At 51.1% G+C, this 26347-nt stretch overlaps 1 protein-coding gene across 1 annotated transcript in view; it reads left to right on the top strand.

Moving 5' to 3' along the window:
* Window positions 1-26347, top strand: part of SARDH (sarcosine dehydrogenase) — a 166016-nt gene that overhangs the window by 18196 nt on the left and 121473 nt on the right. Inside the window, exons 2-4 of the mRNA XM_068249222.1 lie at window positions 12983-13307; window positions 15123-15301; window positions 24900-25079. Of these exons, the coding sequence (XP_068105323.1) occupies window positions 12989-13307; window positions 15123-15301; window positions 24900-25079 (678 nt within the window). The 5' untranslated portion in view covers window positions 12983-12988. The remainder of the gene's footprint in view (window positions 1-12982; window positions 13308-15122; window positions 15302-24899; window positions 25080-26347) is intronic.

Raw genomic sequence — 26347 nt, 5'->3', positions numbered from 1 at the left:
CAGGCTCCACTGTCCTCTCAGTGCTTCTTATGCAGTGTGTAGCAGGCTGAGTCATAGCAGGAAGTATGCAGGAATGGCAGGCTCCACTGTCCTCTCTGTGCCTCCTATGCTGTGTGGCAGGCTGAGCCATAGCAGGAAGTATGCAGGAATGGCAGGCTCCACTGTCCTCTCAGTGCCTCGTATGCAGTGTGGCAGGCTGAGTCATAGCAGGAAGTATGCAGGAATGGCAGGCTCCACTGTCCTCTCTGTGCCTCCTATGCGGTGTGGCAGGCTGAGGCATAGCAGGAAGTATGCAGGAATGGCAGGCTCCACTGTCCTCTCTGTGCCTCCTATGCAGTGTGTAGCAGGCTGAGTCATAGCAGGAAGTATGCAGGAATGGCAGGCTCCACTGTCCTCTCTGTGCCTCCTATGCTGTGTGGCATGCTGAGTCATAGCAGGAAGTATGCAGGGATGGCAGGCTCCACTGTCCTCTCAGTGCCTCGTATGCAGTGTGGCAGGCTGAGTCATAGCAGGAAGTATGCAGGAATGGCAGGCTCCACTGTCCTCTCTGTGCCTCCTATGCTGTGTGGCAGGCTGAGTCATAGCAGGAAGTATGCAGGAATGGCAGGCTCCACTGTCCTCTGTGCCTCCTATGCAGTGTGTAGCAGGCTGAGTCATAGCAGGAAGTATGCAGGGATGGCAGGCTCCACTGTCCTCTCAGTGCCTCGTATGCAGTGTGGCAGGCTGAGTCATAGCAGGAAGTATGCAGGAATGGCAGGCTCCACTGTCCTCTCTGTGCCTCCTATGCTGTGTGGCAGGCTGAGTCATAGCAGGAAGTATGCAGGAATGGCAGGCTCCACTGTCCTCTCTATGCCTCCTATGCAGTGTGTAGCTGGCTGAGTCCTAGCAGGAAGTATGCAGGAATGGCAGGCTCCACTGTCCTCTGTGCCTCCTATGCAGTGTGTAGCAGGCTGAGCCATAGCAGGATGTATGCAGGAATGGCAGGCTCCACTGTCCTCTCTGTGCCTCCTATACTGTGTGGCAGGCTGAGTCATAGCAGGAAGTATGCAGGAATGGCAGGCTCCACTGTCCTCTGTGCCTCTTATGCTGTGTGGCAGGCTGAGTCATAGCAGGAAGTATGCAGGAATGGCAGGCTCCACTGTCCTCTCTGTGCCTCCTATGCTTTGTGGCAGGCTGAGTCATAGCAGGAAGTATGCAGGAATGGCAGGCTCCACTGTCCTCTCTGTGCCTCCTATGCTGTGTGGCAGGCTGAGTCATAGCAGGAAGTATGCAGGAATGGCAGGCTCCACTGTCCTCTGTGCCTCCTATACTGTGTGGCAGGCTGAGTCATAGCAGGAAGTATGCAGGAATGGCAGGCTCCACTGTCCTCTCTGTGCCTCCTATACTGTGTGGCAGGCTGAGTCATAGCAGGAAGTATGCAGGAATGGCAGGCTCCACTGTCCTCTCTGTGCCTCCTATACTGTGTGGCAGGCTGAGTCATAGCAGGAAGTATGCAGGAATGGCAGGCTCCACTGTCCTCTCAGTGCCTCCTATGCTGTGTGGCAGGCTGAGCCATAGCAGGAAGTATGCAGGAATGGCAGGCTCCACTGTCCTCTCTGTGCCTCCTATGCAGTGTGGCAGGCTGAGGCATAGCAGGAAGTATGCAGGAATGGCAGGCTCCACTGTCCTCTCTGTGCCTCCTATGCTGTGTGGCAGGCTGAGTCATAGCAGGAAGTATGCAGGAATGGCAGGCTCCACTGTCCTCTCTGTGCCTCCTATGCGGTGTGGCAGGCTGAGGCATAGCAGGAAGTATGCAGGAATGGCGGGCTCCACTGTCCTCTCAGTGCCTCCTATGCTGTGTGGCAGGCTGAGTCATAGCAGGAAGTATGCAGGAATGGCAGGCTCCACTGTCCTATCTATGCCTCCTATGCTTTGTGGCAGGCTGAGTCATAGCAGGAAGTATGCAGGAATGGCAGGCTCCACTGTCCTCTCAGTGCCTCCTATGCTGTGTGGCAGGCTGAGTCATAGCAGGAAGTATGCAGGAATGGCAGGCTCCACTGTCCTCTCTGTGCCTCCTATGCTTTGTGGCAGGCTGAGTCATAGCAGGAAGTATGCAGGAATGGCAGGCTCCACTGTCCTCTCTATGCCTCCTATGCTTTGTGGCAGGCTGAGTCATAGCAGGAAGTATGCAGGAATGGCAGGCTCCACTGTCCTCTCTGTGCCTCCTATGCAGTGTGGCAGGCTGAGCCATAGCAGGAAGTATGCAGGAATGGCAGGCTCCACTGTCCTCTCTGTGCCTCCTATGCGGTGTGTGGCAGGCTGAGCCATAGCAGGAATGGCAGGCTCCACTGTCCTCTCTGTCCCTCCTATGCGGTGTGTGGCAGGCTGAGGCATAGCAGGAAGTATGCAGGAATGGCAGGCTCCACTGTCCTCTCTGTGCCTCCTATGCTGCGTGGCAGGCTGAGACATAGCAGGAAGTATGCAGGAATGGCAGGCTCCACTGTCCTCTCTGTGCCTCCTTTGCTGTGTGGCAGGCTGAGTCATAGCAGAAAGTATGCAGGAATGGCAGGCTCCACTGTCCTCTCTGTGCCTCCTATGCGGTGTGGCAGGCTGAGTCATAGCAGGAAGTATGCAGGAATGGCAGGCTCCACTGTCCTCTCTGTGCCTCCTATGCGGTGTGGCAGGCTGAGTCCTAGCAGGAAGTATGCAGGAATGGCAGGCTCCACTGTCCTCTCTGTGCCTCCTATGCAGTGTGGCATGCTGAGTCATAGCAGGAAGTATGCAGGGATGGCAGGCTCCACTGTCCTCTCTGTGCCTCCTATGCAGTGTGGCATGCTGAGTCATAGCAGGAAGTATGCAGGGATGGCAGGCTCCACTGTCCTCTCAGTGCCTCGTATGCAGTGTGGCAGGCTGAGTCATAGCAGGATGTATGCAGGAATGGCAGGCTCCACTGTCCTCTCAGTGCCTCCTATGCTGTGTGGCAGGCTGAGTCATAGCAGGAAGTATGCAGGAATGGCAGGCTCCACTGTCCTCTCTGTGCCTCCTATGCTGTGTGGCAGGCTGAGTCATAGCAGGAAGTATGCAGGAATGGCAGGCTCCACTGTCCTCTCAGTGCCTCGTATGCAGTGTGGCAGGCTGAGTCATAGCAGGATGTATGCAGGAATGGCAGGCTCCACTGTCCTCTCAGTGCCTCCTATGCTGTGTGGCAGGCTGAGTCATAGCAGGAAGTATGCAGGAATGGCAGGCTCCACTGTCCTCTGTGCCTCCTATGCAGTGTGTAGCAGGCTGAGCCATAGCAGGATGTATGCAGGAATGGCAGGCTCCACTGTCCTCTCTGTGCCTCCTATGCTGTGTGGCAGGCTGAGTCATAGCAGGAAGTATGCAGGAATGGCAGGCTCCACTGTCCTCTGTGCCTCCTATGCAGTGTGTAGCAGGCTGAGCCATAGCAGGATGTATGCAGGAATGGCAGGCTCCACTGTCCTCTCAGTGCCTCCTATGCTGTGTGGCAGGCTGAGTCATAGCAGGAAGTATGCAGGAATGGCAGGCTCCACTGTCCTCTCTGTGCCTCCTATGCTTTGTGGCAGGCTGGGTCATAGCAGGAAGTATGCAGGAATGGCGGGCTCCACTGTCCTCTCTGTGCCTCCTATGCTGTGTGGCAGGCTGAGTCATAGCAGGAAGTATGCAGGAATGGCAGGCTCCACTGTCCTCTCAGTGCCTCCTATGCAGTGTGTAGCAGGCTGAGTCATAGCAGGAAGTATGCAGGAATGGCAGGCTCCACTGTCCTCTCTGTGCCTCCTATGCTGTGTGGCAGGCTGAGTCATAGCAGGAAGTATGCAGGAATGGCAGGCTCCACTGTCCTCTCTGTGCCTCCTATACTGTGTGGCAGGCTGAGCCATAGCAGAAAGTATGCAGGAATGGCAGGCTCCACTGTCCTCTCTGTGCCTCCTATGCTGTGTGGCAGGCTGAGTCATAGCAGGAAGTATGCAGGAATGGCAGGCTCCACTGTCCTCTCAGTGCCTCCTATGCGGTGTGTGGCAGGCTGAGTCATAGCAGGAAGTATGCAGGAATGGCAGGCTCCACTGTCCTCTCTGTGCCTCCTATACTGTGTGGCAGGCTGAGCCATAGCAGAAAGTATGCAGGAATGGCAGGCTCCACTGTCCTCTCTGTGCCTCCTATGCTGTGTGGCAGGCTGAGTCATAGCAGGAAGTATGCAGGAATGGCAGGCTCCACTGTCCTCTCAGGGCCTCCTATGCAGTGTGTAGCAGGCTGAGGCATAGCAGGAAGTATGCAGGAATGGCGGGCTCCACTGTCCTCTCTGTGCCTCCTATGCTGTGTGTAGCTGGCTGAGTCATAGCAGGAAGTATGCAGGAATGGCAGGCTCCACTGTCCTCTCAGTGCCTCCTATGCGGTGTGTGGCAGGCTGAGACATAGCAGGAAGTATGCAGGGATGGCAGGCTCCACTGTCCTCTCTGTGCCTCCTATGCTGTGTGGCAGGCTGAGTCATAGCAGGAAGTATGCAGGAATGGCAGGCTCCACTGTCCTCTCTGTGCCTCCTATGCTTTGTGGCAGGCTGAGTCATAGCAGGAAGTATGCAGGAATGGCAGGCTCCACTGTCCTCTCAGGGCCTCCTATGCTGTGTGTAGCTGGCTGAGTCATAGCAGGAAGTATGCAGGAATGGCAGGCTCCACTGTCCTCTCTGTGCCTCCTATGCAGTGTGTGGCAGGCTGAGTCATAGCAGGAAGTATGCAGGAATGGCAGGCTCCACTGTCCTCTGTGCCTCCTATGCTGTGTGGCAGGCTGAGTCATAGCAGGAAGTATGCAGGAATGGCAGGCTCCACTGTCCTCTCTGTGCCTCCTATGCTGTGTGGCAGGCTGAGTCATAGCAGGAAGTATGCAGGAATGGCAGGCTCCACTGTCCTCTCATTGCCTCCTATGCAGTGTGTAGCTGGCTGAGTCATAGCAGGAAGTATGCAGGAATGGCAGGCTCCACTGTCCTCTATGTGCCTCCTATGCAGTGTGGCAGGCTGAGGCATAGCAGGAAGTATGCAGCAATGGCAGGCTCCACTGTCCTCTCAGTGCCTCCTATGCTGTGTGGCAGGCTGAGTCATAGCAGGAAGTATGCAGGAATGGCAGGCTCCACTGTCCTCTCTGTGCCTCCTATGCTGTGTGGCAGGCTGAGTCATAGCAGGAAGTATGCAGGAATGGCAGGCTCCACTGTCCTCTCTGTGCCTCCTATACTGTGTGGCAGGCTGAGTCATAGCAGAAAGTATGCAGGAATGGCATGCTCCACTGTCCTGTCTGTGCCTCCTATGCGGTGTGTGGCAGGCTGAGTCATAGCAGGAAGTATGCAGGAATGGCAGGCTCCACTGTCCTCTCTGTGCCTCCTATGCTGTGTAGCAGGCTGAGTCATAGCAGGAAGTATGCAGGAATGGCAGGCTCCACTGTCCTCTCTGTGCCTCCTATGCTTTGTGGCAGGCTGAGTCATAGCAGGATGTATGCAGGAATGGCAGGCTCCACTGTCCTCTCTGTGCCTCCTATGCGGTGTGTGGCAGGCTGAGTCATAGCAGGATGTATGCAGGAATGGCAGGCTCCACTGTCCTCTCAGTGCCTCCTATGCTGTGTGGCAGGCTGAGTCGTAGCAGGAAGTATGCAGGAATGGCAGGCTCCACTGTCCTCTCTGTGCCTCTTATGCGGTGTGTGGCAGGCTGAGTCATAGCAGGAAGTATGCAGGAATGGCAGGCTCCACTGTCCTCTCTGTGCCTCCTATGCAGTGTGGCAGGCTGAGTCATAGCAGGATGTATGCAGGAATGGCAGGCTCCACTGTCCTCTCAGTGCCTCCTATACTGTGTGGCAGGCTGAGTCATAGCAGGAAGTATGCAGGAATGGCAGGCTCCACTGTCCTCTCTGTGCCTCCTATGCAGTGTGGCAGGCTGAGTCATAGCAGGCAGTATGCAGGAATGGCAGGCTCCACTGTCCTCTCAGTGCCTCCTATGCGGTGTGTGGCAGGCTTAGCAGGAAGTATGCAGGAATGGCAGGCTCCACTGTCCTCTCTGTGCCTCCTATACTGTGTGGCAGGCTGAGCCATAGCAGGAAGTATGCAGGAATGGCAGGCTCCACTGTCCTCTCTGTGCCTCCTATGCTGAGTCATAGCAGGATGTATGCAGGAATGGCAGGCTCCACTGTCCTCTCAGTGCCTACTATACTGTGTGGCAGGCTAAGTCATAGCAGGAAGTATGTAGGAATGGCAGGCTCCACTGTCCTCTCTGTGCCTCCTATGCAGTGTGGCAGGCTGAGTCATAGCAGGATGTATGCAGGAATGGCAGGCTCCACTGTCCTCTCAGTGCCTCCTATGTGGTGTGGCAGGCTGAGTCATAGCAGGAAGTATGCAGGAATGGCAGGCTCCACTGTCCTCTCTGTGCCTCCTATGCTGTGTGGCAGGCTGAGCCATAGCAGAAAGTATGCAGGAATGGCAGGCTCCACTGTCCTCTCAGTGCCTCCTATGCGGTGTGCCAGGCTGAGTCATAGCAGGAAGTATGCAGGAATGGCAGGCTCCACTGTCCTCTCAGGGCCTCCTATGCAGTGTGTAGCAGGCTGAGGCATAGCAGGATGTATGCAGGAATGGCAGGCTCCACTGTCCTCTCTGTGCCTCCTATGCTGTGTGGCAGGCTGAGGCATAGCAGGAAGTATGCAGGAATGGCAGGCTCCACTGTCCTCTCAGTGCCTCCTATGCGGTGTGCCAGGCTGAGTCATAGCAGGATGTATGCAGGAATGGCAGGCTCCACTGTCCTCTCTGTGCCTCCTATGCTGTGTGGCAGGCTGAGTCATAGCAGGAAGTATGCAGGAATGGCAGGCTCCACTGTCCTCTCAGGGCCTCCTATGCAGTGTGTAGCAGGCTGAGGCATAGCAGGATGTATGCAGGAATGGCGGGCTCCACTGTCCTCTCTGTGCCTCCTATGCTGTGTGTAGCTGGCTGAGTCATAGCAGGAAGTATGCAGGAATGGCAGGCTCCACTGTCCTCTCTGTGCCTCCTATGCTTTGTGGCAGGCTGAGTCATAGCAGGAAGTATGCAGGAATGGCAGGCTCCACTGTCCTCTCTGTGCCTCCTATGCAGTGTGTGGCAGGCTGAGTCATAGCAGGAAGTATGCAGGAATGGCAGGCTCCACTGTCCTCTCTGTGCCTCCTATGCTGTGTGGCAGGCTGAGTCATAGCAGGAAGTATGCAGGAATGGCAGGCTCCACTGTCCTCTCATTGCCTCCTATGCTTTGTGGCAGGCTGAGTCCTAGCAGGAAGTATGCAGGAATGGCAGGCTCCACTGTCCTCTCAGTGCCTCCTATGCTGTGTGGCAGGCTGAGTCATAGCAGGAAGTATGCAGGAATGGCAGGCTCCACTGTCCTCTCAGTGCCTCGTATGCAGTGTGGCAGGCTGAGTCATAGCAGGAAGTATGCAGGAATGGCAGGCTCCACTGTCCTCTCAGTGCCTCCTATGCTTTGTGGCAGGCTGAGCCATAGCAGGAAGTATGCAGGAATGGCAGGCTCCACTGTCCTCTGTGCCTCCTATGCTTTGTGGCAGGCTGAGTCATAGCAGGAAGTATGCAGGAATGGCAGGCTCCACTGTCCTCTCTGTGCCTCCTATGCTGTGTGGCAGGCTGAGTCATAGCAGGAAGTATGCAGGAATGGCAGGCTCCACTGTTCTCTCTGTGCCTCCTATGCTGTGTGGCATGCTGAGTCATAGCAGGATGTATGCAGGAATGGCAGGCTCCACTGTCCTCTCTGTGCCTCCTATGCGGTGTGTGGCAGGCTGAGTCATAGCAGGATGTATGCAGGAATGGCAGGCTCCACTGTCCTCTCAGTGCCTCCTATGCTGTGTGGCAGGCTGAGACATAGCAGGAAGTATGCAGGAATGGCAGGCTCCACTGTCCTCTCAGTGCCTCCTATGCTGTGTGGCAGGCTGAGCCATAGCAGGAAGTATGCAGGAATGGCAGGCTCCACCGTCCTCTCAGTGCCTACTATGCTGTGTAGCAGGCTGAGTCGTAGCAGGAAGTATGCAGGAATGGCAGGCTCCACTGTCCTCTCTGTGCCTCCTATGCTGTGTGGCAGGCTGAGTCATAGCAGGAAGTATGCAGGAATGGCAGGCTCCACTGTTCTCTCTGTGCCTCCTATGCTGTGTGGCATGCTGAGTCATAGCAGGATGTATGCAGGAATGGCAGGCTCCACTGTCCTCTCAGTGCCTCCTATGCGGTGTGTGGCAGGCTGAGTCATAGCAGGATGTATGCAGGAATGGCAGGCTCCACTGTCCTCTCAGTGCCTCCTATGCTGTGTGGCAGGCTGAGACATAGCAGGAAGTATGCAGGAATGGCAGGCTCCACTGTCCTCTCAGTGCCTCCTATGCAGTGTGTGGCAGGCTGAGCCATAGCAGGAAGTATGCAGGAATGGCAGGCTCCACTGTCCTCTCTGTGCCTCCTATGCAGTGTGGCAGGCTGAGTCATAGCAGGATGTATGCAGGAATGGCAGGCTCCACTGTCCTCTCAGTGCCTCCTATACTGTGTGGCAGGCTGAGTCATAGCAGGAAGTATGCAGGAATGGCAGGCTCCACTGTCCTCTCTGTGCCTCCTATGCAGTGTGGCAGGCTGAGTCATAGCAGGCAGTATGCAGGAATGGCAGGCTCCACTGTCCTCTCTGTGCCTCCTATGCTGAGTCATAGCAGGATGTATGCAGGAATGGCAGGCTCCACTGTCCTCTCAGTGCCTACTATACTGTGTGGCAGGCTGAGTCATAGCAGGAAGTATGCAGGAATGGCAGGCTCCACTGTCCTCTCAGTGCCTCCTATGCTTTGTGGCAGGCTGAGCCATAGCAGGAAGTATGCAGGAATGGCAGGCTCCACTGTCCTCTGTGCCTCCTATGCTTTGTGGCAGGCTGAGTCCTAGCAGGAAGTATGCAGGAATGGCAGGCTCCACTGTCCTCTCTGTGCCTCCTATGCTGTGTGGCAGGCTGAGTCATAGCAGGAAGTATGCAGGAATGGCAGGCTCCACTGTTCTCTCTGTGCCTCCTATGCTGTGTGGCATGCTGAGTCATAGCAGGATGTATGCAGGAATGGCAGGCTCCACTGTCCTCTCTGTGCCTCCTATGCGGTGTGTGGCAGGCTGAGTCATAGCAGGATGTATGCAGGAATGGCAGGCTCCACTGTCCTCTCAGTGCCTCCTATGCTGTGTGGCAGGCTGAGCCATAGCAGGAAGTATGCAGGAATGGCAGGCTCCACCGTCCTCTCAGTGCCTACTATGCTGTGTAGCAGGCTGAGTCGTAGCAGGAAGTATGCAGGAATGGCAGGCTCCACTGTCCTCTCTGTGCCTCCTATGCTGTGTGGCAGGCTGAGTCATAGCAGGAAGTATGCAGGAATGGCAGGCTCCACTGTTCTCTCTGTGCCTCCTATGCTGTGTGGCATGCTGAGTCATAGCAGGATGTATGCAGGAATGGCAGGCTCCACTGTCCTCTCAGTGCCTCCTATGCGGTGTGTGGCAGGCTGAGTCATAGCAGGATGTATGCAGGAATGGCAGGCTCCACTGTCCTCTCAGTGCCTCCTATACTGTGTGGCAGGCTGAGTCATAGCAGGAAGTATGCAGGAATGGCATGCTCCACTGTCCTCTCTGTGCCTCCTATGCAGTGTGGCAGGCTGAGTCATAGCAGGCAGTATGCAGGAATGGCAGGCTCCACTGTCCTCTCTGTGCCTCCTATGCTGAGTCATAGCAGGATGTATGCAGGAATGGCAGGCTCCACTGTCCTCTCAGTGCCTACTATACTGTGTGGCAGGCTGAGTCATAGCAGGAAGTATGCAGGAATGGCAGGCTCCACTGTCCTCTCTGTGCCTCCTATGCTTTGTGGCAGGCTGAGTCATAGCAGGATGTATGCAGGAATGGCAGGCTCCACTGTCCTCTCAGTGCCTCCTATGTGGTGTGGCAGGCTGAGTCATAACAGGAAGTATGCAGGAATGGCGGGCTCCACTGTCCTCTCTGTGCCTCCTATGCGGTGTGGCAGGCTGAGTCATAGCAGGAAGTATGCAGGAATGGCAGGCTCCACTGTCCTCTCTGTGCCTCCTATGCTGTGTGGCAGGCTGAGCCATAGCAGAAAGTATGCAGGAATGGCAGGCTCCACTGTCCTCTCAGTGCCTCCTATGCGGTGTGCCAGGCTGAGTCATAGCAGAAAGTATGCAGGAATGGCAGGCTCCACTGTCCTCTCAGTGCCTCCTATGCTGAGTCATAGCAGGATGTATGCAGGAATGGCAGGCTCCACTGTCCTCTCAGTGCCTCCTATGCTGAGTCATAGCAGGAAGTATGCAGGAATGGCAGGCTCCACTGTCCTCTCTGTGCCTCCTATGCAGTGTGGCAGGCTGAGTCATAGCAGGAAGTATGCAGGAATGGCAGGCTCCACTGTCCTCTCTGTGCCTCCTATGCTGTGTGGCAGGCTGAGCCATAGCAGAAAGTATGCAGGAATGGCAGGCTCCACTGTCCTCTCAGTGCCTCCTATGCGGTGTGCCAGGCTGAGTCATAGCAGAAAGTATGCAGGAATGGCAGGCTCCACTGTCCTCTCAGTGCCTCCTATGCTGAGTCATAGCAGGATGTATGCAGGAATGGCAGGCTCCACTGTCCTCTCTGTGCCTCCTATGCTGAGTCATAGCAGGATGTATGCAGGAATGGCAGGCTCCACTGTCCTCTCAGTGCCTCCTATGCTGAGTCATAGCAGGATGTATGCAGGAATGGCAGGCTCCACTGTCCTCTCTGTGCCTCCTATGCTGTAGCAGGCTGAGTCATAGCAGGAAGTATGCAGGAATGGCAGGCTCCACTGTCCTCTCAGTGCCTCCTATGCTGTAGCAGGCTGAGTCATAGCAGGAAGTATGCAGGAATGGCAGGCTCCACTGTCCTCTCAGTGCCTCCTATGCGGTGTGTAGCAGGCTGAGTCCTAGCAGGAAGTATGCAGGAATGGCAGGCTCCACTGTCCTCTCTGTGCCTCCTATGCAGTGTGGCAGGCTGAGCCATAGCAGGAAGTATGCAGGAATGGCAGGCTCCACTGTCCTCTCTGTGCCTCCTATGCTGTGTGGCAGGCTGAGCCATAGCAGGAAGTATGCAGGAATGGCAGGCTCCACTGTCCTCTCTGTGCCTCCTATGCTGTGTGTAGCAGGCTGAGACATAGCAGGAAGTATGCAGGAATGGCAGGCTCCACTGTCCTCTCTGTGCCTCCTATGCTGTGTGGCAGGCTGAGTCATAGCAGGAAGTATGCAGGAATGGCAGGCTCCACTGTCCTCTCAGTGCCTCCTATACTGTCTGGCAGGCTGAGTCATAGCAGGAAGTATGCAGGAATGGCAGGCTCCACTGTCCTCTCTGTGCCTCCTATGCTGTGTGGCAGGCTGAGTCATAGCAGGAAGTATGCAGGAATGGCAGGCTCCACTGTCCTCTCAGTGCCTCCTATACTGTCTGGCAGGCTGAGGTCTGTGCGCACCTTGGCCCGGATAATGGGACGTCTGACGATCGGGGGGGGGGGGGGGGGGGCTGTTGGTATAAGGAATGGAGAGATGGCACAGCGTGGCAGATGGAATGTGCCAGTGTCACATGACTGCGCCCCGGGGCAGGAGCTGCATCCCTGGAGACCTAGCGGAGCGCACAAAGAGCTGTTCCTGGACTGCAGACTGAGGGGGTCATTGTATAAAGTGGCCAACAGAGGGGGGGTCGTTCCACCCAGCGTCAGACTGAGGGGGGACATTCCCTCATTCTGCTATTAACCCACCAAATTCTGAGAAAGGGATCGGAGTCCTCCTTAAACCCAGCCCATATAACCAGGTAAAGTTTCTCTCTCCTCCACGATCTGTGGCTGCGCGGTTTCCATACTGCTCGATCCATCACATTGCTTCGAATAGTAGGGAAGGAGACACAGTTCTGCAAATTCCACCGTCTCCAGACCACTACCCTATAGATTGTAAGCTCACAAGGGCAGGCTCCTCCCCCTAGTGTCTCCACCTCACCACCCTCTAGATCGCAGTGGCCTCCTCCAATGGCAAGGGCAGGGTTCTCCTCCTAGTGTTTCTTATTCTGCTGTAATTTATCACATGGACATGCAGCAGTATTGGTGATGTCTCACGCCACTCATATAGCCATGTAGGTACTTGTACTGCTGGATCTCCTGCCTGTACAGAGCTTTAGGCTGCTGTCACAGGGAGATGTTACAGGCGCACGTTAGTGCAGCCAGTAACGCACCCCAACTCACAGTAATGAAAAATCAATGGGCTGTTCACAGTGCCCACGTTGCGTTACTTAGTAATGCTGCGCCATAAGACAACGTACTGCATGCAGTACTTTCTAAGCGGCAGAGCCGCGTTAGACTGTTTGCACATGCTCAGTAACGTTGGGGAGGAGGGGAGAGCGGCCAGGCACATGGCTAATTAATATTCACTGCACTCAGTGACGTGCAGTGTTTACTTCCTGGAGCGACCGCTCTGTGCGGCGATTGGCCGGCGGGACCACGTGATGCCGCATGCGCACAAGAGTACGCATCACGGACGCCAGAGTGAGCTGCACAACGCGGCTCACTCTGACGTCCAAAGCAATGTCCTGGTGTGAAACCAGCCTTAAACTTCTCATTTATCTATGCTCCCCAATATTTGTTCTGTATCCCTTACATTGCTACGGAAGATTTTTAGCGCTATATAAATAATAGCTATCTATGAAATTGCTCTCATTCTCAGAGCTGGACTCTGGTGGCCATTTGTCCGGGGGTTGGTGGTAGTTTGCCCGGGCTTGGTGATCGTTTGGCCAGGGGGTTGGTGGCTGTTTACCCAGGATTGGTGGTTGGTGTTTGTTTGCCCAGGGTTGGTGGCCGTTTTTCCTGGGGGTTGGTGGTTGTTTGCCCAGGATTAGTGGTTGGTTGCCGTTTTTTCCTGGGGGTTGGTGGTTGTTTGCCCGGGCTTGGTGATTGATACCCTCAGTTACTTCGCTCACGTCTGTTTTTCTGCCTCTCTTCAGATCACCATGAGGTTACTGAGCAGAGCGGTGAGAGCCGCGGTCACCTGCCGACCGTCTACCGCCTCTAGGTCCGGCCTGCGAGGGCTCAGCAGCGGCACAGGCCACACGACGGAGAAGAGCGTACCCTACGCCACCACCCTGAAAGAGGAAGGAGCCGCCAGCAAGGGCCCCACCAAACCGTTACCAAAATCTGCCGATGTGGTAGTGATCGGTGGGGGCAGCCTGGGATGCCAGACCGTCTACCACCTGGCCAAGATGGGCGTGAAGAATGTGGTTCTGCTGGAGCGGGACCGGCTGACCTCGGGCACAACCTGGCACACCGCAGGTAGGGGACAAGTCCAGTGAGAGAGGCAGAGGTGTCACCCATGACTGTTCAGTTGCTTTATCCTCCTGCAGGATAGTCATGTGACCAGGACTGGATTCTGGTACAAAGTGCCCTCTGCAAAGCCGTGCTCTAACTAGTGAAACCGCACACATAGGAAGCATTGAGACAGCACCCCCCCCATCCACCCCCAAAAAAATGTACACCTCTCCCCCTTACTTCACAGGCAGAGCACCCCTTATACAAGCAAAACTCCCTTCACTTGCCCACCCACTAGGGGCAGAGTAACCGTCTGTTTGCCCACCACTGCCAGTGTACCCCACAATCAGGATCCCCACATCACCTGCACACACAGACGTCATTACTGAACCTTGAATGTGCCCCATTTCCCTGAAGATTATAATGGTTCTTTCCTCACCTTGGTTTACTTCTGCCTTAAAGTGAACCCGAGGTGAGAGGGATTTGGAGGCTGCCATATTTATTTCCTATTAAGCCTATTAAAAAATGCACATTGCCTGGCTATCCTACTGATCCTCTGCCTCTAATACATTTACCCATAGCCCCTGAACAAGCATGCAGCAGGTCAGGTGTTTCTGACGTTATTGTCACATCTGACAGAATTAGCTGCATGCTTGTTTCTGGTGTGATTCAGACACTGCTGCAGCCAAAGAGACCATCAGAGCTGCCAGGCAACTGGTATAGTTTAACAGGAAATAAATATGGCAGCCTCCATATCTCTCTCAGTTCAGTTGCCCTTTAGAGGTTACCAGAGCTCAAAAAGTTTGGAGAAATGAGAGGGGTGGGGGAGAGCGGGAGCCGAACGCTGGGCAGTACGTCCCTTGCCTGTTTGGAGAAATGGGGGAGGGGGGGGGGGGGGGAGAGTGGGAGCCGGCGCCTGCGCAGTAAGTCTCTAGCCTGCTGACCGGAAGAGGATCCGGGGAAGGGGGCTTTTAGGTGCGCTATGGGGGGCAGAGAGAACGGCGGGAGTAGTGGGCATTAGGACAGGTGGTAGTATATGCCTGCTCCAAACACCCCCCCCCCCACACCACCACCACCACCACCACCACCACCACCACCACCAATATAGACTGTCTCCTAACCGGCAATGATTGCATTTGCCAATGAGTCGGAGGTGAGCAAGCCTGTACTGCTCTCTGCAGTGAAAATAAACATTTTTACACACAAGGAATACTTTCAAATATTCTTTTATGTAACTAAAAGCAGTTACTGAAATTTTAGTTTTGGCAGTATAATCCCACTTTAAAGGGAAGGTTCAGGGAGTGGGGGAAAAAAAATAAAAATCCATATCCACTTACCTGGGGGTTCCTCCAGCCCGTGGAAGGCAGGAGGTGCCCTCGCCGCCGCTCGAGGCTCCCGGTGGCCGACCTGACCTGGCCAGGCCGGCTGACAGGTCGGGCTCTTCTGCGTTCCACGCGAGCGCGCTGACGTCATCGGATGTCCTCTGGGCTGTACTGCGCAGGCTCCGAACTAATGTCCGATGACTTCAGCGCGCCCGCGTAAGGTGCAGATTGGAGCGCAGAAGAGCCCCACCTGGCAGCCGGCCAGGTCGGGTCGGCCACCGGGAGCCTCGAGCGGCTGCGAGGGCACCTCCTGCCTGCCACAGGCTGGAGGAAGCCCCAGGTAAGTGGATATGGATTTTTATTTTCCCCACTCCCTGAACCTTTCTTTTAAGCAATACCAGTTGCCTGGCAGCCCTGCTGTTCTCTTTGGCTGCAGTAGTGTCTGAAACAAGCATGATGTGAGATGGAGTGTGGAAGATGGCGCCATCTGCTGACATGTGACTTTGTGCCGTTACAGGTCTTCTGTGGCAGTTGCGGCCCAGCGACGTGGAGGTGGAGCTACTGGCGCACACCCGTCAGGTGGTCAGTCAGGACTTGGAGCAGGAGACAGGGCTGCACACCGGATGGATTGAGAACGGAGGTCTCTTCATCGCCTCCAATAAGCAGCGTCTGGATGAGTATAAGAGGCTCATGTCGGTGAGAATGTGTCTCTGCTGTGTGTCTATAGAAAACGTTCTGCGCCCCTTACAGCTAGTACAGAATGCTGCAGCCAGACTCCTAGCCAATGCCCCCTGCAGCTCACACATCACCCCAGTACTGCAAACTCTTCACTGGTTGCCAGTAAAATGGAGAATCAATTTTAAGATCTGCCTGCTGACATTCAAGGCTCTACACCACATGGGACCCAAATACATAGCGGATCTATTGGAACTTTATGCCCCTCCACGCACCCTCCGCTCTGCCAACAAGATGAAGCTGGTTATTCCCAGGATACACTTAACATTTGGTGCTCGGGCCTTTTCCTATGCAGCCCCTACTCTATGGAACTCACGTCCACAATCAGTACGAGAGGCTCCTTCTCTGGACAGCTTTTAAAAAAGGCTAAAAACTCACCTCTTTTCCCTAGCCTTTGAGACTGCATAATGCAGGGTCACAGCGCTTTGAGTGCCCAGGGAAAAAAGCGCTATATAAATATTATTGTTATTGCTATTGTTACAGCATAACCAATCACAGGATCGCCCTACCCGGAGCTGCTATCCCATGTCTGATGGAGTCTGACCTGGAGGGAGAGGGATATGGATGCTGCCATATAGATTTCCTTCTAAGAAATACCAGTTGCCTGGCTGTCCTGCTGATCCTCTGCCTCTAATAACATTTAGCCATAGTCCCTGAACAAGCATGCAGCAAATCAGGTGCTCTGACTGAAGTGTAACTGGATTAGCTGCATGCTTGTTTCAGGTGTGTGATTCAGACACTACTGCAGCCAGAGAGATCAGCAGGGCTGCCAGGGAACTGGTATTGTTTAATAGGAAATGCCATATAGAAGCCTCCATATTCTTCTCACTTCAATCTAGGTTCACTTTAAGCTACCCAGCTGATCTAACCACTTAAAGGAGAACTGTAGTGAGAGGTATATGGAGGCAGCCATATTTCTTTCCTTTTAAGCAATACCAGTTGCCTGGCAGCCCTGCTGATCTATTTGGCTGAATCACACCAGAAACAAGCATGCAGCTAATCTTGTCCTATCTGTCAAAATTGTCAGAAACACCTGATCTGCTGCATGCTTGTTCAGGGGCTATGGCTGAAAGTATTAGAGGCAGAGGATTAGCAGCATAGCCAGGTAACTGGTATTGCTTAAAGAGAACCAGAGATGAAGCACCCTCTTGTATTTTACCTTATAAATCAGTGGGAACATGACAGTAAACACCTAATCTGCCCTTTGTTCTCTGTGTAATCTGACTATAATCACCTCTGATAAGAATCCCCGACTGAGAAGTCAGGCTGCTCCGTCTAGCTTTGCTACAGAAAGATTATAGCTAAGTCTGTCTTCTGTGGTGTTATTTCAAGCCCAAGCCTGCCCCCTTGTGGCTTTGCTATAATGACTCAGCAATAATCATTCCCAGCAAAGCCAGATTTAATTGCTCAGTCTGGGATTCTTGTGACTGCTGCTAACAGACACTTTTAGCAGTGAAGGATGAAACAGAGAGCATGGTAAGTGTTTTCTCTAATGTTCTTACTGATATACATGGTAAAATACACAAGGGTGCTTCGTCTCTGGTTCCCTTTAAATGGAAACAAATATGGCAGCCTCCATATACTACAGTTCTCTTTTTAAGTCTATCTGGATAGATATATCCGTCCACATACACTGTGCTGCTGCAGCGGCGCCGCGTGCGCTCCCGCCGCCTTCTGTTAGCCCTGAGATCAATGAATGGGAACAATGTTTCCCATTCATCGATCTAAGTCCCTGGCAGAAAAACCGACGGTCTCTTATCAGAGGCCGCAGTCTTTCTGCGAAAAAGTTTCCAGTCGTCCTTGTAGTTCCTGGAAGTGAGATCGTTTGCTTCCAGGACTTTTTGACTTGTGGCCAAATAGTAAAACTACACCCACATATAGTAAAAACGAAGGAGGCACTCAATTGGCTTCAAACTTGCGTTTTATCAAATCCCAGTAATACACGACATGTTTCGGTGCATATCCCCTTCATCAGGTGTACATACATTGAATGGCACACAGTCTACCTCGGTAAACCTGATTAACAAATCAAATTACTGCATCTTAGGTAAACCTAATACAGACAATTTTCTCTCTCTCTCTCTCTCTCTCTCTCTCTCTCTCTCTCTCTCTCTCTCTCTCTCTCTCTCTCTCTCTCTCCCCCAGGTATTAATGGGACACACACCATCGTGATTGGTTGGGGGTGTCGGTTGGAGGGTGGTAAGATGGATCTGTGGTCCATATATTTGCAACAGAAGTTTTTCGCAGTATTGTCTGTATTAGGTTTACCTAAGATGCAGTAATTTGATTTGTTAATCAGGTTTACCGAGGTAGACGGATATAGTAATGCCTCTGATCAGTGCCCTAAGGGGTTAACAAGACTTTGGACTGTGTGATGTCAGTGATCAGCTGACTTGTCAGCTGACAAGATGGAGGTGGTCCAATTTAGGGTGTGGTGGTTAGAAGTATGTATTTATTCACTGTGTGCCATTCAATGTATGTACACCTGATGAAGGGGATATGCCCCAAAACATGTCGTGTATTACTGGGATTACTGAAACCAGGAACATTCCAGCAAAAATTGATATAATTTACCGCATTTTAATATGTCACTATGTCATATGTCATATGTCACATGTCACCTATTAGTTGGCAGTTGGCTGATGGTGTAATGGTTAAGGGCTCTGCCTCTGACACAGGAGACCAGGGTTTGAATCTCGGCTCTGCCTGTTCAGTAAGCCAGCACTAATTCAGTAGGAGACCTTAGGCAAGTCTCCCTAACACTGCTACTGCCAATAGAGCGCGTCCTAGTGGCTGCTGCTCTGCTCTGGCGCTTTGAGTCCGCAAGGAGAAAAGCGCAATATAAATGTTATTTGTCTTGTCTTGTCCTTAAGGAGGCTCTGAGTGTGAGATCTCTGCTCACCTGAGTACCCAGCTCAGCGCAGTGGGGGAAGGGCTGTTTCAATCTACAGACTCCACCTTTAACAGTAATATCCGTTTTGGGTGAACTTGTTTCTGTTGGTTGAAGAGGAAGCTGCAGCTCATTTCTATTATTTATTCACACCCCATTGAATGCTGACATCACACTCATGGCAGTTACAGATCTATCAGACCCCTAATTATCCACCCGTCTGTTTCACACCCAGCAGAGCTGTGATCTCTGGTGCCAATTACCTCTCATTATCTGCACAAGTGCTGCAAGTGTGAACTCCAGTGTGAGAAAGGAGGGGGGGGGGGGGGCTGTATCTGTGCTCTAAAAGCACCTTCATGTTATTTGGAAAGTTTCTGAAATTATGTACCGGTATTTATATAGCACTGACATCTTCTGTAGCACATTACAGAGTACATAGTCATGTCACTGACTGTCCTCAGAGGAGCTCACACTCTAATCCTACCATAGTCATATTCTAATGTCCTACCATATTATTATTATGTATTTATATAGCACTGACATCTCCTGCAGCACATTACAGAGTACATAGTCATGTCACTGACTGTCCTCAGAGGAGCTCACACTCTAATCCTACCATAGTCATAGTGTAATGTCCTACCATATTATTATGTATTTATATAGCACTGACATCTTCTGCAGCACATTACAGAGAACATAGTCATGTCACTGACCTCAGAGGAGCTCACAATCTAATCCTACCATAGTCATAGTGTAATGTCCTACCATATTATTATTATGTATTTATATAGCACTGACATCTTCTGCAGCACATTACAGAGTACATAGTCACGTCACTGACTGTCCTCAGAGGAGCTCACACTCTAATCCCACCATTGTCATAGTCTAATGTCCTACCATATTATTATTATGTATTTATATAGCACTGACATCTTCTGCAGCACTGTACAGAGTACATAGTCATGTCACTGACTGTCCTCAGAGGAGCTCACACTCTAATCCTACCATAGTCATAGTCTAATGTCCTACCATATTATTATTATGTATTTATATAGCAGTGACATCTTCTGCAGCACATTACAGAGTACATAGTCACGTCACTGACTGTCCTCAGAGGAGCTCACACTCTAATCCCACCATAGTCATAGTCTAATGTCCTACCATATTATTATTATGTATTTATATAGCACTGACATCTTCTGCAGCACATTACAGAGTACATAGTCATGTCACTGACTGTCCTCAGAGGAGCTCACAATCTAATCCCTACCATAGTCATAGTCTAATGTCCTACCATATTAATATTATGTATTTATATAGCACTGACATCTTCTGCAGCACTGTACAGAGTACATAGTCATGTCACTGACTGTCCTCAGAGGAGCTCACACTCTAATCCTACCATAGTCATAGTCTAATGTCCTACCATATTATTATTATGTATATATATATAGCTCTGACACCTTCTGCAGCACATTACATAGTACATAGTCATGTCACTGACTGTCCTCAGAGGAGCTCACACTCTAATCCTACCATAGTCATAGTCTAATGTCCTACCATATTATTATTATGTATATATATAGCTCTGACACCTTCTGCAGCACATTACATAGTACATAGTCATGTCACTGACTGTCCTCAGAGGAGCTCACACTCTAATCCTACCATAGTCCTAGTGTAATGTCCTACCATATTATTATTATGTATTTATATAGCACTGACATCTTCTGCAGCACATTACAGAGTACATAGCCATGTCACTGACTGTCCTCAGAGGAGATCACACTCTAATCCTACCATAGTCATAGTGTAATGTCCTAACATATTATTATTATTATTATGTATTTATATAGCACTGACATCTCCTGCAGCACATTACATAGTACATAGTCATGTCACTGACTGTCCTCAGAGGAGCTCACAGTCTAATCCTGCCATAGTCATAGTGTAATGTCCTACCATATTATTATGTATTGATATAGCACTGACATCTTCTGCAGCACATTACAGAGTACATAGTCATGTCACTGACTGTCCTCAGAGGAGCTCACACTCTAATCCTACCATAGTCATAGTGTAATGTCCTACCATTTTATTATGTATTTATATAGCACTGACATCTTCTGCAGCACATTACAGAGAACATAGTCATGTCACTGACTGTCCTCAGAGGAGCTCACACTCTAATCCTACCATAGTCATAGTCTAATGTCCTACCATATTATTATGTATTTATATAGCACTGACATCTTCTGCAGCACATTACAGAGTGCATAGTCATGTCACTGACTGTCCTCAGAGGAGCTCACACTCTAATCCTACCATAGTCATAGTCTAATGTCCTACCATATTATTATGTATTTATATAGCACTGACATCTTCTGCAGCACTTTACAGAGTACATAGTCATGTCACTGACTGTCCTCAGAGGAGCTCACAATCTAGTGGCTGGATGGTGTAATGGTTAAAGCAGACCCAAACCAAACATTTTTTTATTAAAAATATTTAGTTGCACCACTCTGACACATACAAAGATAAATAAACACTCCTTCAAACCTATGATCATTTCAGTGCATGCTTTTCACCCTTCTCTTTTCATAACTAGGGTTATACTGGGGGCAGCCATTAGCAATTCCTCCATTGCTAGACACCATCTACTCCACCAGTTTGCCGGATTATTTCCCAGCAATATAAAAGGAAGGGAGGGGTTACTCCAATAAATGTAAAATATTTTATATATATTTGTCATCATCCAGCTGAAAAAAGGCTGCTATTTATTATTATAATTTAGAAAATAGATTTTATGTCTGAACTCTTTTTTTTTTTTTTTTTTTTTTTTTTTTATATGTATAATTTGGGTCCTCTTTAAAGTAGTGACCATATTTTTGTGGGTCCAACCTGGGACGGGGGGGGGGAGGGCGTGGGGGGGGGGGGGCGGCGTGCGAAAAGTGGGAAGGAGTGAGGAGCACGCAGCGGCGAAGACTGGGGGAGGGGGGCTGCGCGCGCCGCGCCGAAAAAATGGGCGTGGCCATGACATTGTATGGGCGGAGCTAACGTAATGATGTAACAGCGAGGCATAAGAAAGCAGTGTTTACGCCATGATGTGGACAAACGAGACTTTGTATCATGGGTGTGCAGAAACTGTGTGATGCTAATAGTATACCGTAACCACAAAGCAGCAAACATAGCCATCTATGACCATTAAATAATAAATGCAGTAACAGTTACCCCGGACACCAGAAAATAAACGCAATAGGCAACATGTCAGTATAAAATAAATGCAATGCGGGCAAACATGTCAGTACAAAATAAACGCAATGCGGGCAACATGTCAGTACAAAATAAACGCACTGCGGGCAAACATTTCACCAGAAAAGAAACGCACTGTGGCCAAACATTTCACCAGAAAAGAAACGCACTGCGGGCAAACATTTCACCAGAAAAGAAACGCACTGCGGCCAAACATTTCACCAGAAAAGAAACGCAATGCGGGCAAACATTTCGCCAGAAAAGAAACGCACTGCGGGCAAACATTTCGCCAGAAAAGAAACGCACTGCAGGCAAACATTTCGCCAGAAAAGAAACAATGCGGGCAAACAATAACATTTCACTAGAAAAGAAACAATGCGGGCAAACATTTCACCAGAAAAGAAACAATGCGGGCAAACATTTCACCAGAAAAGAAACAATGCGGGCAAACATTTCACCTGGAAAAGAAACAATGCGGGCAAACATTTCACCTGGAAAAGAAACAATGCGGGCAAACATTTCACCTGGAAAAGAAACAATGCGGGCAAACATTTCACCTGGAAAAGAAACAATGCGGGCAAACATTTCACCTGGAAAAGAAACAATGCGGGCAAACATTTCACCTGGAAAAGAAACAATGCGGGCAAACATTTCACCTGGAAAAGAAAGCATTTACTCACCTGGCAGAAGTGTCCGGCCTCTGGCGCGCTGCTCCGTCCCGGGACCGTCTTCCTCCTCCTGCTCTTCTCTCCCGCGCTGACAGGGCTACGGCAAGATGGCGCCCGAAGCCCTGTACTAGTGACACAAATAGGTCTCCAGTACAGGGCTTCGGCAGCCATCTTGCCGTAGCCCTGCTCGCCTGCCGGTGTCGGAAACAGACACCGGAAGAGGAGGCTGGAGCGGGGCTGCGGGCAATGAACTGGCACGGCGTCTATAGACGCCGCTGCCAGTTCATTGAGGAGAGAGTGGCCAGAGTCCCGAGGCCGGGACGTCCCGCTGCTGAAAGCGGGACGTTTCCCGGGACCTCATTAAGCCTGGGACAGCGGACCCCGAATCCGGGACGTGTCCCGGGCAATCCGGGACGTCTGGTCACTCTACTTTAACCAGCTGAGCGGTCTGGACGAGCTCAGCTCGTCCAACACCGCCAGCGGCTGCCGCTCAGGCCCTGCTGGGCCGATTTTGATGAAATAAAAAGCAGCACACGCAGCCGGCACTTTGCCAGCCGCGTGTGCTGCCTGATCGCCGCCGCTCTGCGGCGATTCGCCGCGAGCAGCGGCGAAAGAGGGCCCCCCTAGCCGCCTGAGCCCTGCGCAGCCGGAACAAAAAGTTCCGGCCAGCGCTAAGGGCTGGATCGGAGGCGGCTGACGTCACGACGTCGGCTGACGTCGATGACGTCACTCCGCTCGTCGCTATGGCGACGATATAAGCAAAACAAGGAAGGCCGCTCATTGCGGCCTTCCTTGTTTATTCTGGGCGCCGGAGGCGATCGGAAGATCGCCTCCGGAGCGCCCTCTAGTGGGCTTTCATGCAGCCAACTTTCAGTTGGCTGCATGAAATAGTTTTTTTTTTATTTAAAAAAAACCCTCCCGCAGCCACCCTGGCGATTTAATCAGAACGCCAGGGTGGTTAAAGAGAATCTGTATTGTTAAAATCGCACAAAAGTAAACATACCAGTGCGTTAGGGGACATCTCCTATTACCCTCTGTCACAATTTCGCAGCTCCCCGCCGCATTAAAAGTGGTTAAAAACAGTTTTAAAAAGTTTGTTTATAAACAAACAAAATGGCCACCAAAACAGGAAGTAGGTTGATGTACATTATGTCCACACATAGAAAATACATCCATACACAAGCAGGCTGTATACAGCATTCCTTTTTAATCTCAAGAGATCACTTGTGTGTTTCTTTCCCCTTGCAGCTATCTTCCACTGAAGTGTCAGGCTGTTTCTTCTTGCAGAGTGCAGACAGCTCTGCCTGTATGTAATTCCTCAGTATGTGAAAGCCCAGCCAGCTCAGAGGAGGATTTATCCAGCTTGTAAAAGATAAGAGAGAAGAGAGAAGCTGCCCTACTCTAAATAATACACAGGCAGTGTGCAGAGAGGGGCCTGGAGGGGGGAGATGCATCACAGAACCACAACACTGAAGAACTTGGCAGACACAGGCTGACAAGTCTGACAAGAGAGATAAGTTGATTTATTACAGAGATGGTGATAGTAGAACGTGCTACAGTAAGCCAGAGCACATTAGAATAGATTTTGGAACTTGTAGGATGGAAGAAAACCGGATGAAATTTTTGTTACGGAGTCTCTTTAAGGGCTCTGCCTCTGTCACAGGAGACCTGGGTTCGAATCTCGGCTCTGCCTGTTCAGTAAGCCAGCACCTATTCAGTAGGAGACCTTAGGCAAGTCTCTCTAACACTGCTACTGCCTATAGAGCGTGCCCTAGTGGCTGCAGCTCTGGCACTTTGAGTCCGCCAGGAGAAAAGCGCGATATAAATGTTCTGTGTTTTTGTTAATCCTACCTTAGACATAGTCTAATGTCCTACCATATTATTATGTATTTATATAGCACTGACATCTTCTGCAGCACATTACAGAGTACATAGTCATGTCACTGACTGTCCTCAGAGGAGCTCACAATCTAATCCTACCATAGTCCTAGTCTAATGTCCTACCATATTATTATTATTATGTATTTATATAGCACTGACATCTGCTGCAGCACTGTACAGAGTACATATTCATGTCACTGACTGTCCTCAGAGGAGCTCACACTCTAATCCTACCATAGTCATAGTGTAATGTCCTACCATATTATTATTATGTATTTATATAGTACTGACATCTCCTGCAGCACATTACAGAGTACATAGTCATGTCACTGACTGTCCTCAGAGGAGCTCACAATCTAATCCTACCATAGTCATAGCCTAATGTCCTACCATATTATTATTATGTATTTATATAGCACTGACATCTCCTGCAGAACATTACAGAGTACATAGTCATGTCACTGACTGTCCTCAGAGGAGCTCACAATCTAATCCTACCATAGTCATAGTCTAATGTCCTACCATATTATTATTATGTATTTATATAGCACTGACATCTTCTGCAGCACTGTACAGAGTACATAGTCATGTCACTGACTGACTGTCCTCAGAGGAGCTCACACTCTAATCCTACCATAGTGTAATGTCCTACTATATTATTATTATGTATTTATATAGCACTGACATCTTCTGCAGCACTGTACAGAGTACATAGTCATGTCCAGTGTTCTGACTTTTGGCTCAGTGTGGTGCTTGTGGTTGGGGGCTTTTATGTGGGGTACACAGCGCTCTCCTGGAGGGGGGTAGAATTCTGCATGCATAGATGTCTCCCTTCTTGTCCTCTGAGCTTGCTCTCTTCTCTCCGCAGCTGGGGAAGGTATACGGCGTGGATTCTTACGTCCTTACACCGGCGGAGACCAAGGAGGTTTACCCGCTCATGAATGTGTCTGATCTCTATGGAACGCTTTATGTACCGAAGGACGGGACGATGGACCCCGCGGGGACCTGCACCACCCTGGCCAGAGCAGCCACCGCCAGAGGAGCGCAGGTGAGGGGTCATGTGACATCCGCAGCCTATAGCGGGCCTTTCATAAATGACTGGAATGTGATCGCAGCATTGTTGCACTGCCGCGACTGCCCAATGGCCCCAACTTAATGACCTTCTCCTGGGAGGATGGTTTGACTGGGAGGGGAACCTGCAGTCAGGTCAGTTAGTGATTGGGGGGGGGGGGGGGGGGGATTAGCCAGCGGACTGCAGTCTTCGGAAAGGAATGACAGGTCGAACGATAAAAAACATGCCCCAGTGACACTAGAAGAACATGGTTATCGTCCATGTACACCAATCCTTCCTGGCTGATCAGTTTGGGTGATAATCGCTGTTAGTCATTGGTAATGAACGATAACAATCAATCAATCCTTTTAATATACTCTTGTGCCAAATTTCACACTTCTGGCTCCTCCTTTACACATTTTCGGTAACGATCCAATTGTTTGACCATCGTTGTGTCGTCACTGAATTCAAATGTGCGCCATTGTCGTTCACTCATCGCTAACCATCAGGGATCGCTCGTTTTCCTATGACCGCTGTCTAGTGTGTGTACAGAGCTTAAGGCTGGTCCTATGCTTGCTTATAGACTCTGCCCTTCCCCCTCAGCATCCTCCTGGTGCCTGATCACTCACCCCCTTCTCCTCCCCAGGTAGGTCAAACCACCATGTCTTCTGTAGACAGGCAGCCATGAACTAGAGTACACCTGAAGTGAGAGTGATATGGAGTCTGCCATATTTATTTCCTGTTAAACAAAACCAGTTGCCTGGCAGTCCTGCTTATCTCTTTGGCTGCAGTAGTGTCTGAATCGCACCAGAAATAAGCATGCAGCTGTGGCTGGGTGGTGTAATGGTTAAGGGCTCTGCCTCTGACGCAGGAGACCAGGGTTCAAATCTCGGCTCTGCCTGTTCAGTATGCCAGCACCTATTCAGCAGGAGACCTTAGGCAAGTCTCCCTAAGGGCTCGTTTCCACTGTTGCGGTGCGGAATCGCCTGCGTTCCACCGTGGACAAAATCGCATGCGGGTGCAATTCTGCATGCGGTTTTTGCCGCGATTTCGCATGTGATTCCGCATAGGTAAGGGTATGTGCGAATTTAACCATGTCACTGCCTGTGTAAATTAACATTATACCTATGCGAAATCACATGCGAATTCGCGGCAAACACATGCTCAACCCGCATGCGGTTTCCCTATTTAAAAGCATTAGCGGCGATTCGCGTGCATTCCTCTCGCACGCGAAATCTGACGGCTCTGCCGTGCAGATTTCTGCC

Source organism: Hyperolius riggenbachi, chromosome 8 (genome assembly GCF_040937935.1).
Source record: "Hyperolius riggenbachi isolate aHypRig1 chromosome 8, aHypRig1.pri, whole genome shotgun sequence".
Lineage (NCBI taxonomy): Eukaryota > Metazoa > Chordata > Amphibia > Anura > Hyperoliidae > Hyperolius > Hyperolius riggenbachi.
Note: the sequence above shows the minus strand (reverse complement) of the source record. Positions and strands in the feature narration are given on the sequence as shown.